Source organism: Akebia trifoliata, chromosome 8 (assembly GCF_017979445.1).
Source record: "Akebia trifoliata isolate Shusen 1 chromosome 8, ASM1797944v1, whole genome shotgun sequence".
NCBI classification, from domain to species: Eukaryota; Viridiplantae; Streptophyta; class Magnoliopsida; order Ranunculales; family Lardizabalaceae; genus Akebia; species Akebia trifoliata.
Window position 1 is genome coordinate 36902092 of NC_141382.1, and position 15107 is coordinate 36917198.

The 15107-nt window shown below is 35.7% G+C and overlaps 1 protein-coding gene across 2 annotated transcripts; it reads left to right on the forward strand.

The window, feature by feature from the left end:
• Nucleotides 1–1286: 1286 nt before the first annotated feature.
• Nucleotides 1287–14163, forward strand: LOC147396651 (NEFA-interacting nuclear protein). Of its 2 annotated transcripts, none has more exons than XM_086451670.1 (7): nt 1287–1521; nt 1618–1692; nt 6974–7031; nt 7873–7928; nt 8150–8212; nt 8402–8470; nt 8602–11829. In XM_086451670.1, the coding sequence occupies exons 1-7, from the start codon at nt 1465–1467 to the stop codon at nt 8680–8682; spliced, it is 459 nt and encodes a 152-aa protein (XP_086307796.1). In that variant the 5' UTR covers nt 1287–1464; the 3' UTR covers nt 8683–11829. The 2 variants fall into 2 exon arrangements, with proteins under 2 accessions (XP_086307796.1, XP_086307795.1); XM_086451669.1 differs by lacking the exon at nt 8602–11829 and adding an exon at nt 13693–14163 and having other exon boundaries at nt 1292–1521.
• The last annotated feature ends 944 nt before the right edge of the window (nt 14164–15107 follow it).

The following is a 15107-nucleotide window of genomic DNA, read 5'->3' on the forward strand; positions in this document are numbered from 1 at the left end:
GTTTTATCTATATGTATTTATATGAAATTAAGAATATTAAACATATTTTCTGATCGATTTTTTTCAGAGTGGATTGGGATACATTTGAGTTCAATGCGAAATTATTTCAAATCTAAGATTTCAATCCTATTTGAAAATTTTCATGTTTTTTTTTTTTTTTTTTTTAATTGGATCAGTTTGGACATCAGGAATATTTCGAATCATTGCTTGCTCTGCCTAGGATACAATTTTTAGGTGGGATAAAGTAGTAAATTACATGAGAAGAGAAAAAGAAAGGTGGTGCAAATATCGTCCTACTCATTTAAAGGGACCAACTAGCTGCAAATCACCTAGTACCCGTTGCACTCCATCACTTTGAAAAAATCATGTAAACTCCATTTTCACCATTGCATTCCAAAAATAAAAAAAAATTGCATTGCTTTTCTTCTCCTTGAAAAATAAAGAGGAACCATGGAATAAAAGCTACTTTGGATTCAATTTTTAAATTTTCATGATCCTATGAGGGGGGAGTTCTAGGTAGTGGTAGGCTTGCTTGTAAAAGTTGCAAGAACTCTTGTTTACGATGAGTTCTTTATCTTCGGTATTGGAGTAAAATTTCTTTCAAATAGTAGAAAGTAAGGATAAGATGAAATTTTGAAAAAGAAAAAGAAAAAGAAAAAAAAAGTTGAAATGAGCCTTTTTTTTTTTTTTTTTCTTAGGTGGCTAGGAGTGCAATTAGTACTAGATGATGTGCAACTAGTAGGTCCCTATTCAAATTATCAAATAAAGTTCTCTTAGATCTCGGATGAGTCAATGTGGTAGACGATTCACATTGGCCATCTCAGCCGGTTATCTCATGTATTGGGGATGAAATGAGCCTTTTTTTTTTCTTAGGTGGCTAGGAGTGCAATCAGTACTAGATGATGTGCAACTAGTAGGTCCCCATTCAAATTATCAAATAAAGTTCTGGTGGTAGACGATTCACATTGGCCATCTCAGCTGGTTATCTCGTGTATCGGGGATGAGATGCCCGAGTCATCTCGATTTTCGAGAGAGTTTTTAAGCCGAGTCGTGTTGGATTGACCTAAATCTTGGACCTCATATCACACTTCTTGACTTGAAAGTGGATAGGAACCATAGATGCCTTATCATTCGTATCTCGAGGAAAACATCTATGTTCCCATGCAATTAATTTAATTGAGATCACTTCAGCATTATTCTTTTAAACCATCACCATAACTCCTTTTAAGTAAAATTTTTTTTTTGTTTTTGGAAGGTACTCAGTGCTCCTTTAAGTAACCTTCCTCTCTAAATTCTCTCTCTTAATAAGTCTTTAAAGTCTTAAGTCTTATGACAGACAAGTCCGAAGTCCGAAGGAAACAGCGCGAGCGAGTTAGATTTCCAAATTCCAATAGAACGAAAACCAAACACATCTCTTGTTCTATAGAATATTAAATTTCGAGTAAAACGAGAAGGGAAATAGAGATGGCGGAAGAGTCTCTTCCCCCTGTTAGGTTGATGAATTTCATCTCAGAAGAACAGGTTTGATCTCAAAAACCCACAACCCCTAACCCTAAATCTAGAAATTTGAACCCTAAAAGTTTTTTCTTTTATAAATTTAATTTTTTTGGATTGCAGTTGGATGAGGCCAAGAGAAATAGGGGAGAGCGAGTCGATGATGGCACCGCTCAGAGAGATAAACCGCTTTTTGAGGTTTTATTTTACTTTAATTTCTATTATTTATTTATTTTTAAATCTTAGCTTAATTTTATTGTAAATATAGAGTTAGAGATGTGATGTTTTTTTTTAATGAGTAATGCGATGTTGGTTTCTAAAGTAACGTAAAGGCTCAATTTGAATTTATAATTTTAGAAGTTTTAGCTTATCTGTCAAATTATATTTAAATTTTCCATGATTCTTGGATTTTTTTTTTTTTGGTAATAAATTTTCATTGCGGTTAATTTATGTTTCATCTCCGTTATCTTTCGATCGAAACAGGTGATTGGTATCATAATGGGTACTTATATTTTGATCTAAATGTGTAAGGCACCCTACCAGGTTATGCTATGAAATCTCTAGTTAAAAGAATGCATTAGTGTGAGTTCCAAGGGGATTTATAGTGGTTTTTATTTTCACAATGAGGGAATTTTCTTATCCTTTCTACCTTGTAGAAGATGTCTAGGCCCATTCTTAAGTGCTTCATCTTCATTTACTACAATTTTGCTGACAATGAGGTCTATATGAATATGATCAGTCATATTTTTAAACGCCAAAGGCCTTGAGGCTTATGCCTCAAGGAAAAAGCTGTAAACCACTTGAACATGTATTTGTTTAAATAGAGAATCAGTAAAAATCTTGTGAAAATTATAGCCGTTCACAATTTAGAGCATCTCCAACAGACTTGCCATAGTCTTTGTGAGAGATGTTTTAGAGTGTGAAAGTCAAATATAATAGCTCCAACAGGTTTGCTATACTCAAATACTAAAAGCATCCCCAACAACGCTAGCTAAAGAAAATAGCATCTTTTGTCAAAAAGTGGCAAAAGTTACTTTAGTTAATTGAAGATTTGGTCTTAACTTCAAGAGATTGAACACTTATTTCTCTACTTATAATATTTTATATTTATATTATTTTTCTTTTACCAAAGATAATAATTTCATATTCCCCTTCTAATTACTTGAAGTTACATCAAATTAGCCCTATGAAATAGTCAAATACTATAAAATACAATAATTGCTAAAAGTTACTAATTTTTAAGAATTATTAAATCCTTTTGCAAGGATTTTCAATTGACGATGATGATAATATTCTAATTGCATTTAGGCATTCATTTTGTATCTATCAACACTATCTGGTCATTTTTTTTATTTGTTTGATTCAAAGCTTTTCTTACTCATGGGCAAGTCCCTCTTGCTCAGGATTTTGTTTGACTCGAAGCTTTCTTACTCAAGAATAAACAATTCTTGTACTTGAATATATATTTTTCATACATATTCATTTCTTATCATTCAAGTATTTTTTCTTCCCCCATTTTATATAGTTGTTAGCAATAAAAGAACTTGTATGGTCATTTTTACGATCTTTGCTCCTTCGTTTATGTAAGTAGTTGAATTTGCGGCCAATGGTTCATTAAAGAAATTTTAGTTCGATCAGGGTGAGTTTCTTGTATTTGTGGAAGAAATTTCAAACTTGTGACTAATAACTCTTGTGTTTTGCTCATTCTCTTGCACCGCATCGAAATTGATATATAGCCATGTCAATAAGATGAGGATTTCATTTGCTATGGTAAAATTACATTATTAGGATTTTTGTATTAGATTTAGGTTGAGTGAAGAATTGAAGTGATTGAGCGGTGAATCGAGAAGTAGTATAGAAAATTAATCTTGAGGTGACTGAATGAAAAATTAATTTGGTTGAACGAAAAGATTGAGTGAAGAATTGATGTGATTGAGTGATGAATTGAGAAGATTGAGTGGAGAATTAAGTCTGTTGATCGAGAGTAGTGTAGAAAATTAATCAACTTTGTTGGATCCACCATACGTGTAAGTATGTCTTAGGAGATTGATGTGATAAGCATCTTGAGAATCCATCTTGTAAAAGAAAAAAATAAATTAACGGTAGACAAATAGATTATGTAAAAAATCAAGGTAAATCTTTATTTTTATAAAAAAAGGGGAGTTGTATAAAAATAACCATTTTTTAATTGAGGTGGTTTAGGCAAAAATGGATAAATTTGGTAATGAAATGTGTTTCTTCTACTTCGTTTCGGTTCTTGTCAACGGGTCTTTGGCTGGTTTGTTCAGGAGCTTGAAAATTTTAAGGTAAAGGAATCCATAGTCTCTTTTTTCTTCATTATTGTTGTATAAGGAAGGTGAGCAAGGAAGTGATGAATATGGATATTTCTAGTTTTGTTGTGGGTCCTCGTGGCCCAGTGAGTTCTCACTTTCAATTTGTGGATGACATGTTGGTTTTCTTGGATGCTACACTTCACCAAATTCATTTTCTTAGTGGGAGCCTTATTTGTTTTGAGGCTTTTTCTATCCTTTTGAACCATAGGAAAAGTAAGGTAATTGCCGTTGGCGAGGTGGAGAACATCGAGGTGCTTGGGATGTTGATGGGTTGCCAAATGGAACACTCTCCCTCATCCTACCTTGGTCTTCAAATTAGATTGTTGTACTCTAGAAAAGCTATTGGGATCTTGTGCTGGAAAGGGTTGGCAAGAGAGATCGCTCTTGGAAAGCTCGGTACCTTTTCAAAGGTGGGAAGGTGACGTTAGTGAAGAGCGCTTTGGGTAGCATTCTACTTTATTTTCTCCCCTTATTCTCTATATAGATGTGGAGTTGAGGTTGATCAAGTTATTCAAGGACTTCCTTTGGCATGATATAAATGGAAGTTGGAAGTTTCACTTGGTGAGTTGGAAGCTCATATGTCACCCAAGAAGGATGGTGGCCTTGGTGTTCAAAATTTAAAGTACATAAACAGTGCCCTCTTGGGCTAGTGATTGTAGAGATTTGGGAGTCTTTGGAGATCAGTCATTGTTGCCAAGTTTGTGGAAGGGCCATTTAGTTGCGATGACAACTTAGCTTGGTTGTTTTTTGGATGTGGGGTTTGGAGGGCATCAAAAGATTCGTCCCCTATGTAGGGATGAGGTGAGGGTCAAAATTGGGAATGGTTTAAGGGTGAGGTTTTGGGAGGATTGTCAGTGTGGTATGTGCCCCCTCAAAGAGTAGTTTTTGGGTATGTTTGAAATGCCATCAAAGAAGGGCTGCTATCTCCTCTTTCATGACGCACTCTGATCATGGCGTGGTCTGGGATTCCAACTTGAGATGAGATTTTAATGACTGGGAGGTGAATTCTGCAGATAGCATGGTTTTGGCTATTGAGTCGGTGGCTATTCATATTGGTAATATCTGGGACCCTAGTAGAAATGGGGTGTTTTCGAAAACCCTTTTATTGTGCCATTGTTGGGGTGCAAGCGTGTAGGTATTTAGAGGTGGAGGTTTGGCGTCCTAAGGTGCTCCCTAGATTAGCTTTCTTCATTTGGGTGACTTCTTTAGGAAAAATCATGACGCTAGACAATGTAATTGAGAGAGGTATCATCTCAACAAACTTTTGTAGTTTATGTAAGGTAGATGGGGAGTTGGTGAATCATATTCTTTTACATTGTGCAATGGCTGGAGAAATTTGGTCCTATTTCTTGAGCCTCCATGGTGTTACTTTGTGCTCGTCGAGTTTGTTTCGCAGTTTGGTGGAATGTTGGCTAGTTATTGGAATGGATTTCTCAAAGCATTACTCCCTTTGCTATTTGCTGGGGGATTTGGAAAGAGAGGAATCTTAGGAACCTTGAAGGGAGAGAAAATTCGGTGAAAGAATCATCTTTTCCATTTTGGATTCTTTATTTCTCTAAGCAAAGTTTCAAGGAATCAAAGGGGTTTTCTTTAAAGATTTTGTAGGAAAGTGGGATTGAGCGTTGGATTCCTATGTATTCGAGCCTTTTGTTTCTTATTTTTTTCTTGTCTTGTTGTGTCTTGTACATTTCTTTGGTATGGTCATCTAGACCATGCTTTTCTCTTTTAATAAAGGAGTTTTGACTAATTAAAAATAAATTCAAAATTTTGACCGTTTTAGCTGTTAAAAAAAAGCTGAAGTTTAGATTTCATATTATATATATATTTATCTAATGTTGTTCAATCACTATATGTAGCGAGTGAAAGACCCACGCTACTTTAGTGTTTGAGTATGGCGAGCCTGGTAAAACTGTTATATTTGACTTTCACTCTCTAAAATATCTCCAACAAATTATGATTTCTCTTGTGATTGGATATGGTGTGAGGCTATCTTGGTGTGATGCCAAAAACCTTTAATGTGTAATTTTTCTATCTTTTTTATTTTCTTTTTGTTCATCTGTTTTTCCTCGTCATCTATTCTTTTCTTCATTTTCTATTTCATATCAATTCCTAACCCGAACCCCTAAAGCTAACTACAACACTCTATTGCAGAATATCGTAATTGTAAAACTTTGCATTTTACATACCCAATTGGCCTACTAAAACCTTTTACAATGGTCAATAAAATCTTTTGGGTCTGAGACCTTTTAGTGAAACCACTTTCTATAATTTTTCTTTCTTCATCACTACCTAATTAGCCTTTCTATGACCCTTCCTAAAGTAGAACGAACTTAGAATCGAAAAATATAGGTTGTCCAACATCAAAGCCATAAGCTTTTTTAACTCTTCTCTATATAAAGGTGTCAGCCTTTGAGAAAAAATAGTCTGTGTAAAGGGTCAAGGCATCTTTTGCGATCCTCACCTTGGGATGAGCCTTAAAAGTCTTTGAATACATTGATCACAATGAAGGAATTCTTTTTAGTGCTCTACATGTTCACAATTAGGTTTATTTATTTATTTTTAATATCCTTTCTACCTTGGGAAACAAATCATTATGGATTTTGGGTCCTCCTCTCTTAAGTGCCTCAAATTCAAATACTGCACTTTTGCTAACCTTAAAGATCCTCCTTTCATTAGGATTATAAAAAGGGGACATTATAACAAAAACTGCTATCATTAGATGGTATCAAAGAAAGTTTTCCTTCGATTTATTGTGTTTCTGTTTGTCTAGAGTCTAGACCTATATTTCAGTTTTATCTACTACAATCTCTGTGCAGATTAGTATCACCATGCATGTTGTTATTGAGAAAAAGTCAAACACATGACTCACACAGTCTAGTCCAAATTGATTTGGTGTTTTTCTCATGACCTGATTGATATAAGTGAGTACTGGATTATTGCTATAGAAAAAAGTACCGGATTATAGATGGGTTAGGTGATAGAGAAGTTTTGGTTATATTTTGAGCCTCTTGTAAATGTTATGATTTATTTTTGTCTTCCTAATGAGGACAATGGAGTCTTCCTCAAATTGATTTGGTGTTAATCCGATGAAACTGGAAGGAAATACTAATATTTTACTTGTTTTGATAGTTATTTTATTCTTTCAGATTTTAAGGGAGAACAAGGACAAGAAGGATGCAGAATTCAATGAACGGTTCAAGCATAGTGAGTGTCTTAAATGTTAACTGGCAATATGTATATATATATATATATGGGTCCCATTCAGCACCAAACATTTTGGCCAACATTTTAGCCAACCATTTTTGTCCTATATGGGTTAGAAGTTTTGGAATGGGCTGATTTTTGGTGAGGATGATCTCCATCACCAAAAATCAGCCCATTCCAAAACTTCTAGCCCCATGTTTACAAGTTGAAAAATCGTGGACTGTCCATTTTTTGTAAACCATTTTTGATGGGGTTAGAAGTTTTGGAATGGGCTGATTTTTGGTGATGATGATCTCCTCACCGTAGAGATCATCCTCACCAAAAATCAGCCCATTCCAAAACTTCTAACCCATGTTTTGAAAAATGTTTTGCCAAAATGTTTGATGCTGAACATTTCCATATATATATATATTTGAGTTCTTTAGCATAATCACACTTTGATAGTTTGTCAAGATTACTGGTAAGTGTCTTATTTTGTGCTGGGTACTTAACATTGTGGCATGTTAACATAATAGAATCCTCTCCCTGGAAATGTTTGTTCTGGTGTAATTGTGGCTTCGGTATCCTAATGATTCTCTTCTGCAGGGGGATTGCTTTTATCCATGTTATTTCCCCATTATTTCATCACTTCTAGTGATGATTCGATCTTATTGGGTTTGCTTATTAGGGTTTATTTTAAGGCTCAAGGCATGTAAATAGCAGGCCAAGATTCTGAAGAACTTGGATGTTCAGAAAAACTGCCTAATCATTAGTTATTGAGAGGTTGATGTACTGATGTTATTCAATGAGTACTTACAGTTTATCCTAAAATAATTATGCTTTACTTTGTTCAACTTTGCAGGACCACCAAAAGCCTTGGATGAAGATGAGACAGAGTTTTTGGACAAACTGGAGATGGTGAGCATGGGTTTTATATATATCTATTAACTGGGTAGGCCAGCACAAACAAACTAGGATTGTGATTTTAGACCGCTAACACAATCATTTCTCTTTGCATTTAACACCATACTTACAATCCATTTCATTGCTCTTTGTATATTTGTGGATAGGCAATCTTCGGTTGCTCATCCCATGCGCATGTGTGTTTTCTTTTTCAAAATTTAATTTTTTTTATGTAGTCCAGGAAGGAATATGAGCGACAACTAGAAGATGAAGAAGCCCAACAGCTCCGGAGTTTCCAAGTAACCTAATAATTTTTTTTATATAAATTTACTTTCAAAATATTGAAAATCCTTCAGATTCACTTGGTCTTTATTAACTTACATCAAGTTCTGTGCTCATGTTCAGAATCAATTGAGTAGTTGACTTTTCATTAGTGTAAAATTTTCAATGTTCATCTCAGATATCTACTTTTGTGGGTTTACTTTCAGGCAGCAGTGGCAGCCCATTCTTCCATTGTACATGAACTCAAGGAAACAACCTCTGTACCTAAAGTTGAGGTCAGTTGCCACTCACCTTGTATGGATGAGATTGTATATCTTGTACACATGTGCCTGCACACACATTTTCAAAGGAAGGAAACAAGAGAGCCCTTGGTAGGTTTTGATGTTGTTTATTTACTTCATTACAGTGGTTCTTTTTTGCATCTTTGGATTTGCAACCTTTGTCCTTCTATGGAAAAAAGAGAGGAGGAAGCCAGAATTTAGTCTAAATTATGAAAACTAATGTCCCTTGGTTCACTTCCAGCTCCACCATTAGGTCCCATCGTATATGAATTTAAAGAAAAAGATCTATGATATGGGAGTTATTGTCTATCGTTGGCCTCTATGGTAGAATCAGTCGGGGAGGCCTGAGAGGCGGTGGTTTACCCTGTGGCGGATGTCAGCGGTTCGAGTCCGCTTATCTCCAGCTCGTGAACTTAGCCGATACAAAGGTATATGATAGCACCCAATTTTTCCGATTCGGCAGTTCGATCTATGATTTATCATTCATGGACGTTGATAAGATCCTTCCATTTAGCAGCACCTTAGGATGGCAGCCTTAAAGTGAACGGTGAGGTTCAAACGAGGAAAGACAAGAATTTTTGGATTGCCAAAGAATTAAATTAAGAATGAGTTTGTTTAGTCACGAATCAGGTTGGTTTTTGGCTACTGGTTTCTTAGGCAATATCCACTACGGGACCCATTCCCTACACTAAAATAGTCTAAGTCAGGTTAGTATTTAGCTATGAATTCTCAAGTTGTGGTCCACTTAACTGGGAGTAACCCCTGCATTCGTGTTAGTTATACAAAGTGTGGGTTAACTCCTTTGAGTAATCAAGAGACTCTAGATTTTTCTTGGAAGACAATCCGAGAGGTATGGATGGAGAGAAAGTTCGAGACTCTTACAACATATTTGTGAAATACTATAAATGTTTGTTGTGAGGTTATTAAAAGCGATTCTATGGAGGAGATGATGGAAAAGGCTTACGATCATGTGAGCTGGAGTTTTTAGGTTACACCTGTTGAGTGTTGTGTTATACGCTTCCACTCCTGGGTGTCACGTGCCCCCATATCGTGCCCCAATTTGATCCTTGACCCTCTTATATTCATATTTGTGCCTTTCCCCTCAGATTGAGGTAAATGGTTGTTAACATGGTATCAAAGCATTAGGTTCGTATAGGTCATGGGTTTGAGTCTTCGAAGGAATTTTCCACCCTTATGGGTGAGGGGGAGTGTTGAGTGTTGTGTTATCCGCCTCCGCTCCCAGGTGTCAGGTGCTCACGTATCGTGCCTCAGTTTAACCCATGACCCTCTTATATTCATAGCTACAACTTCCCCATCAGATCGGTCTTTTGGGGTAAATGGTTGTCAACAATACCTAGTGGTAGGAAGCTTCTACCTAGTATGCCACTTCCGCTTCCAATAAAAAAATTGTTCAATTTCTAATTTTTGAGGATGCTCATGCTTCCAACATAAAGCGACCTGGAAATTCTGGTAATTAAGGGATTAGATGATGGGCATGATGGGGTTTGACATCTTGTGGAGAGAGCGGATCGTGAAATGTGTGTGGTCTCATGTCTGCCTCATTCTCAATGGTAGTCAAACTGATTTTTGTAGGAGTGGTAGGGATTTGTGGCAAGGAGACTAGGGCTGCAACTTGGGTAAGTTGGGCTAGGTTGGGGATCAACTCGCAGCCAACTCACACTTGACAAACACCAACCCATACCCGCGGCCAACCCGACTTTGGGCCTGAAACTCCTAACCCAAGCCCAACCCAAGTTGGGTTGGCTCATACCTCATTAATCTATATAATAAAACACAACTGAGTTGGAACAATTGTGTGACACAAACGTCCAATCAACTACAGTGGTTTTGGAGACATATCCAACTAGGACAAACCTCCTATCATCTACAATTTTGTGGGTTAAACCTCCCATTAAGCTATAGTGTTATGGGACCCACTTTATTTCTTTTATTCTTAACCTCCTTTAATTTTAGTATATTTTCTCTTCTACCGCCCCTTTAATCCACATTATTATTTTTCATCTCTTACCCCTTTAATCTCAAAATTTTTTCTAACAATTTTGTGGGTTAGACCTCCCATCAAGCTATAGTTTCATGGGACCCACTTTATTTTCTTTGTTTTTCCCCTGCTCTGATTTTATTGTATTTTCTTTTCTACCCCTTTAATCCACTTTATTTTTTTCATCTTTTATCCCTTCAATGTTAATTTTTTAATAATATCCCTCCAACTCTATTTTTTTTTACTTTTACCCCCTTAACCCAAAAGAAGATGCCCTCTCTAACTTTATTATATTTTTTCTTTTACCCCTTTGATCCACTTTATTATTTTTCATCTCTTACCCCTTTAATCTCAATATTTTTTAATAATACCCCTTCCTTCAAGCTATAGTTTCTTGGGACCCACTTTATTTCATTTATTCCTCACCTCCACTAACTTTACTATGTTTCCTTTTTTACCCCTTTATTGTTTATCTTTTACCCCTTTGATGTCAATTTTGTTATAATAATACCCCTCCACCTTTATTTTTTTCGCTTTTACCCCCTTAACCTGAGAGAGGATGTTCGTGTAGTAGGCACGAATGGACTTTAGTATTAGACAATTTAGTAATGATAATGACTTGTATAAAGATAAGTGGTATGTGGAAAAAATATATAATTTATAATTATTTTTCCTAAAAGGTTCTCATTCATGAAATTATAAGCAAATGTTAAAAAAAAAGATGATGATGATTGACTAAAGTTAAAAATGGGAATTGTGAATGAGAAAGAAACAAAGATATTAAAAAATATTTTTAAATTATAACTATATTTAGTTCGGGTTTGGGCAAATCGGGAAATCTGATGTCTACACCCTAACCCAACCTAGTTTCGTTCTGTTAAAAAGTTTTTTTGCCCAAACCTGACCTAAGGTTGGGTTGAACCCATCGGGTTCGGGTTTGGCTTACCCAAGTTGCAGCCCCAAAGGAGACCCTATATCTCCACTTCTGTTCTTGCTGATGTGGAGGTATTTGGGGGGAATTATCTCAATAATGGTCAATAGAGGCACGTAGGAGGGCTTCAAAGTCAAGTTGTGAATGGTTCTGTCGATCAACTTTGGTACCTGAGGCGCCTTATATATCTTTTCGAAAGTGTCTCTGTATTAGCAATTAATATGGGAAAGTACAGTAATGCTTGGAGGCCGCTTATTTTGTTTTTGGAGCTCAACAGCGTTTTTGCGGTTCAAATTGGCATTTGCAAAAAAAACTTGAGCAGTGCTTCCATCCAAATGTAGAAGCTGAAAAATGGCAAAAATTTGAAGCTGCCGTGCCAACTACCCGCTTCCAACATTTGCGTGAAGTTGACAGAAAAATGTTACAGGTATTTTAGTTGACAAAGCTTTTGTTTTTCTCCTCTGTTTTTTAGTTAGTGCCTAAAATACCCTCCAAAATGTTTCTTAGATATCAAGGCAATGACCAAAAAACCTAAACTTTTATTATAATTACCAAAATGTCCAATGATATCGTTTCCAATAAAGCACTCCTAAACACTCAATTAAATTTTTTGCAATTGCAGTTTTCTAGCGCATCCAACGAATGTGCTTCTATAGCAGCACTTCCACAGGATGCAATGGGTTCCTAAATGAAGCCGTACATGTTGAACCATAGGCGGTGATTGTAGTAGTAAAATCATATTGGAACAATGTGCTTGAAAACATTGAGAATTGAGAGAATGTTGACTTTATGGAGAAGTATCTATCCAAAGTTGGTTAACCCTCATTTTTTATTATTGGTAATCTTGTTTTTAATGAGATCAGTAACTTGGTGATGGTGGGAAATAAACCCAAGTCTTTGGTATCATCACCCATAGACTCCAACTAAGCTATAGCTGGTTCCATCTCTGACCCTCATTAAATGTGCTTGTCCAGCATACCAATGTATAAGATGTCACTATTTTTAATCCCATGAAAGTTTTAAAATACCATTAGTATGAAAATCGAGAGATTTCTTTGCAACAATAAGAAGGAACCCCCAAGTATCACTCGTTCAATGTGGAAAATGTTTGTGGCCTCAAAACATTCAGAGGGCTTGGAGTTAGGAGAATAAGATTATGGATGAAACATTGTTGGGAAAATAGCTGCGGAGGTATTGTGTGGAAAGATTCATTTTGTGGAAGAACATCTTTGTCAAAAAATTTGGATGTGATCAAATGGGGTGGGAAAGTGGTCAGACAAAAGCGTTGTAAAGGGTGCAGTGTTTGGAGAAGTAACCTAAAGAGTAGTGATGATTTCGAAGGAGGCATTTGATTTTAGGGGGGACAAGGGAAATAGGATGAGATTCTGAGAAGACACGTGGTGTGACAGTTCTCTTTGGAGACTTTGGTTTCCTTTCTTATATTCTTTATCTACTTAAAAAAAATCAATATGTTCGAAGTATGACTGGGGAATCAGGGATGGGAATTCTTGGCCTATAATAAGCTTGAATCATTGGAAAATGGACTCAATTCTTGGAATCTTGGTCAATCTCTACATCCATGCCATCTGACTCAATTGGAAATGTTTTCCCAGGCTTCTTTATTTGAGGATCAGAGATTCCATCTAAAGTTCCTTTTTTTGTTTGAACAGTGCTCTTAATAAGATTTTGACCATTGCTGATCTAGTCCTCTGCTGTAGGATCATTGCATGTCCAAGCAAAATACGTAAATGTGAGTCATTTCTGTATATTTTTTTTCTTTTTTGAGATCATATTTTGGTGGGATTCTTGATGCTATGAGGATATGCCTAAGTTTCTTTTGATTGTCCTCTTTGGGAAGGCTCTTGGGCTGCTTTGTGGTTGGTCATCTCAAGTTCCACTTGAGTATGTTCTTGTCTCATAATTCTCTTTAGTACAATGAAATCATTTATCTATCCAACAAAAAAAAAAAAAAAAAAAACCATGGGACGGGCGACCGACCAGCATTAGGTGGATTTTTCATGAGATCCTCAACCACAGAAACCAACCCAATTCTATTATCTTAAACATCTGTTCTAGAGTTATTTCTGGATTTGTCATCCTCTTTTCTTTTTGTCGTAAATAATTTAATATATCATCGGTAGGCATTGATAGTCCAATTGGGTTAAATTTCTGTCAATCTTATGAGCAATCCCTTAAATTATATGTTTCTCTGCCATTAATATAATATCCTGATGTATGGTTAAAACACAAGTTGTATAAATAAGTTATTTTGCTTGAATATAATAGGTGGTAGCAAAGCCACTAGTGAGGAAGAACCCACCGGCTCGCAGATTAGGAGGTTTGATTATAAAAGTCAAGCGACAAGAAAAGAAAGCTAAGACAGATGAAGCAAGTTCAGAGAAAGCTTCAGAAGAGATAAAAGCATCCGCTGATGACATTGATAAGTCCCCTAAGATTGATAACAGTGCTCTTGGTGGTCTAGTGTCGTATAGTGATGAAAGTGATTAAGGTGACGAGTGATTTTTTTCCAATCTTACTTTCTTTCACCTCAATCTACCGTGAAGAATATATTACTGTTAATTATATTAAATCTTGTGCAGGATTTTAATCCCCATGCCCCCTCGCCCTCCTGTATTTGACAATAGCCCCTAATTTCAATCAAATCTACTCCTCGAGAGTGGATAACCACTGGGACACCACCATTATGGCCTTCTCCGCCATGAATTGGCCTGGTGTCCCTTGAAACACTTACTCCAACCAAGTTAATTTGTGGACTTGTCTAGTAGTCAACTCGGGATCGTCAGGAACTGAGCCAAGATTTAACCATAGATATTTTAATAGATTTTAGTTGTTTTACTGATTAATTAATAGCATCTTGGGGAGTAAATAATATAATTAAGAGCATTTACATCTTATAATAATATAATTTTTCATTTCTAAAAGTTTCCCGTGGAGGTTGGAAGCATTTCAGGTATTGGTAGAAAAGTATTTCGAATTTGAAAAGTGCTTTTAATAAATAAAATATAATACAAAAAGCACTTTAGCATGAAAACCCAAATGGGTATGCCTAGCAGCACCTTGGGGATGGTGGTCTTGAGGCTGTGAATCAAATCAAATAATTAATAGTAATTTGTTCATAGGTCTCCAGATGAGATTCGAATTTTTTTCAAGTAATGTATATGTTTTGTGGCTTCTTTATGAAGCAATCCAACAAGTATTTCTCGGAGTTTTAAAATACTAATAACTTCTGCTTTATGTTAGCAAGGAAGTAGTTGGGTCCAGACTAGTACTTTAAGTTGAGTCTATATGTTGGAGATTACCAAGGGCCGGTTTGGTAGCTAATGGAAATGAGTTTCTTTGGTAAATGTAATTTTAAGTTGTTTTAGTATATATTTTTCTTGGAATTTTATTTCCTGCCTAAAGTGATTTTCTAGAGTGAAAAATGATTCCCAATTTCCCAACCCACCTCTGAAAAAAATGATATATCTATATATATAAGAAAGTTAAACATTGTGTCAAATGTTATTATCCCGTACCTTGTTAGCAATTCGGAATGCAGCAAAAAATTTGATTTGTGAAAAATTCGAGTTCTATTTGATTTTGGAATCCAGAAGTCTAGTCTAAAATTCAGTCAAAAATTTGATAAATGGAAAAGATGCGAGATATGCTTCATATGTATATTATCCATTTCATTTCAAAAA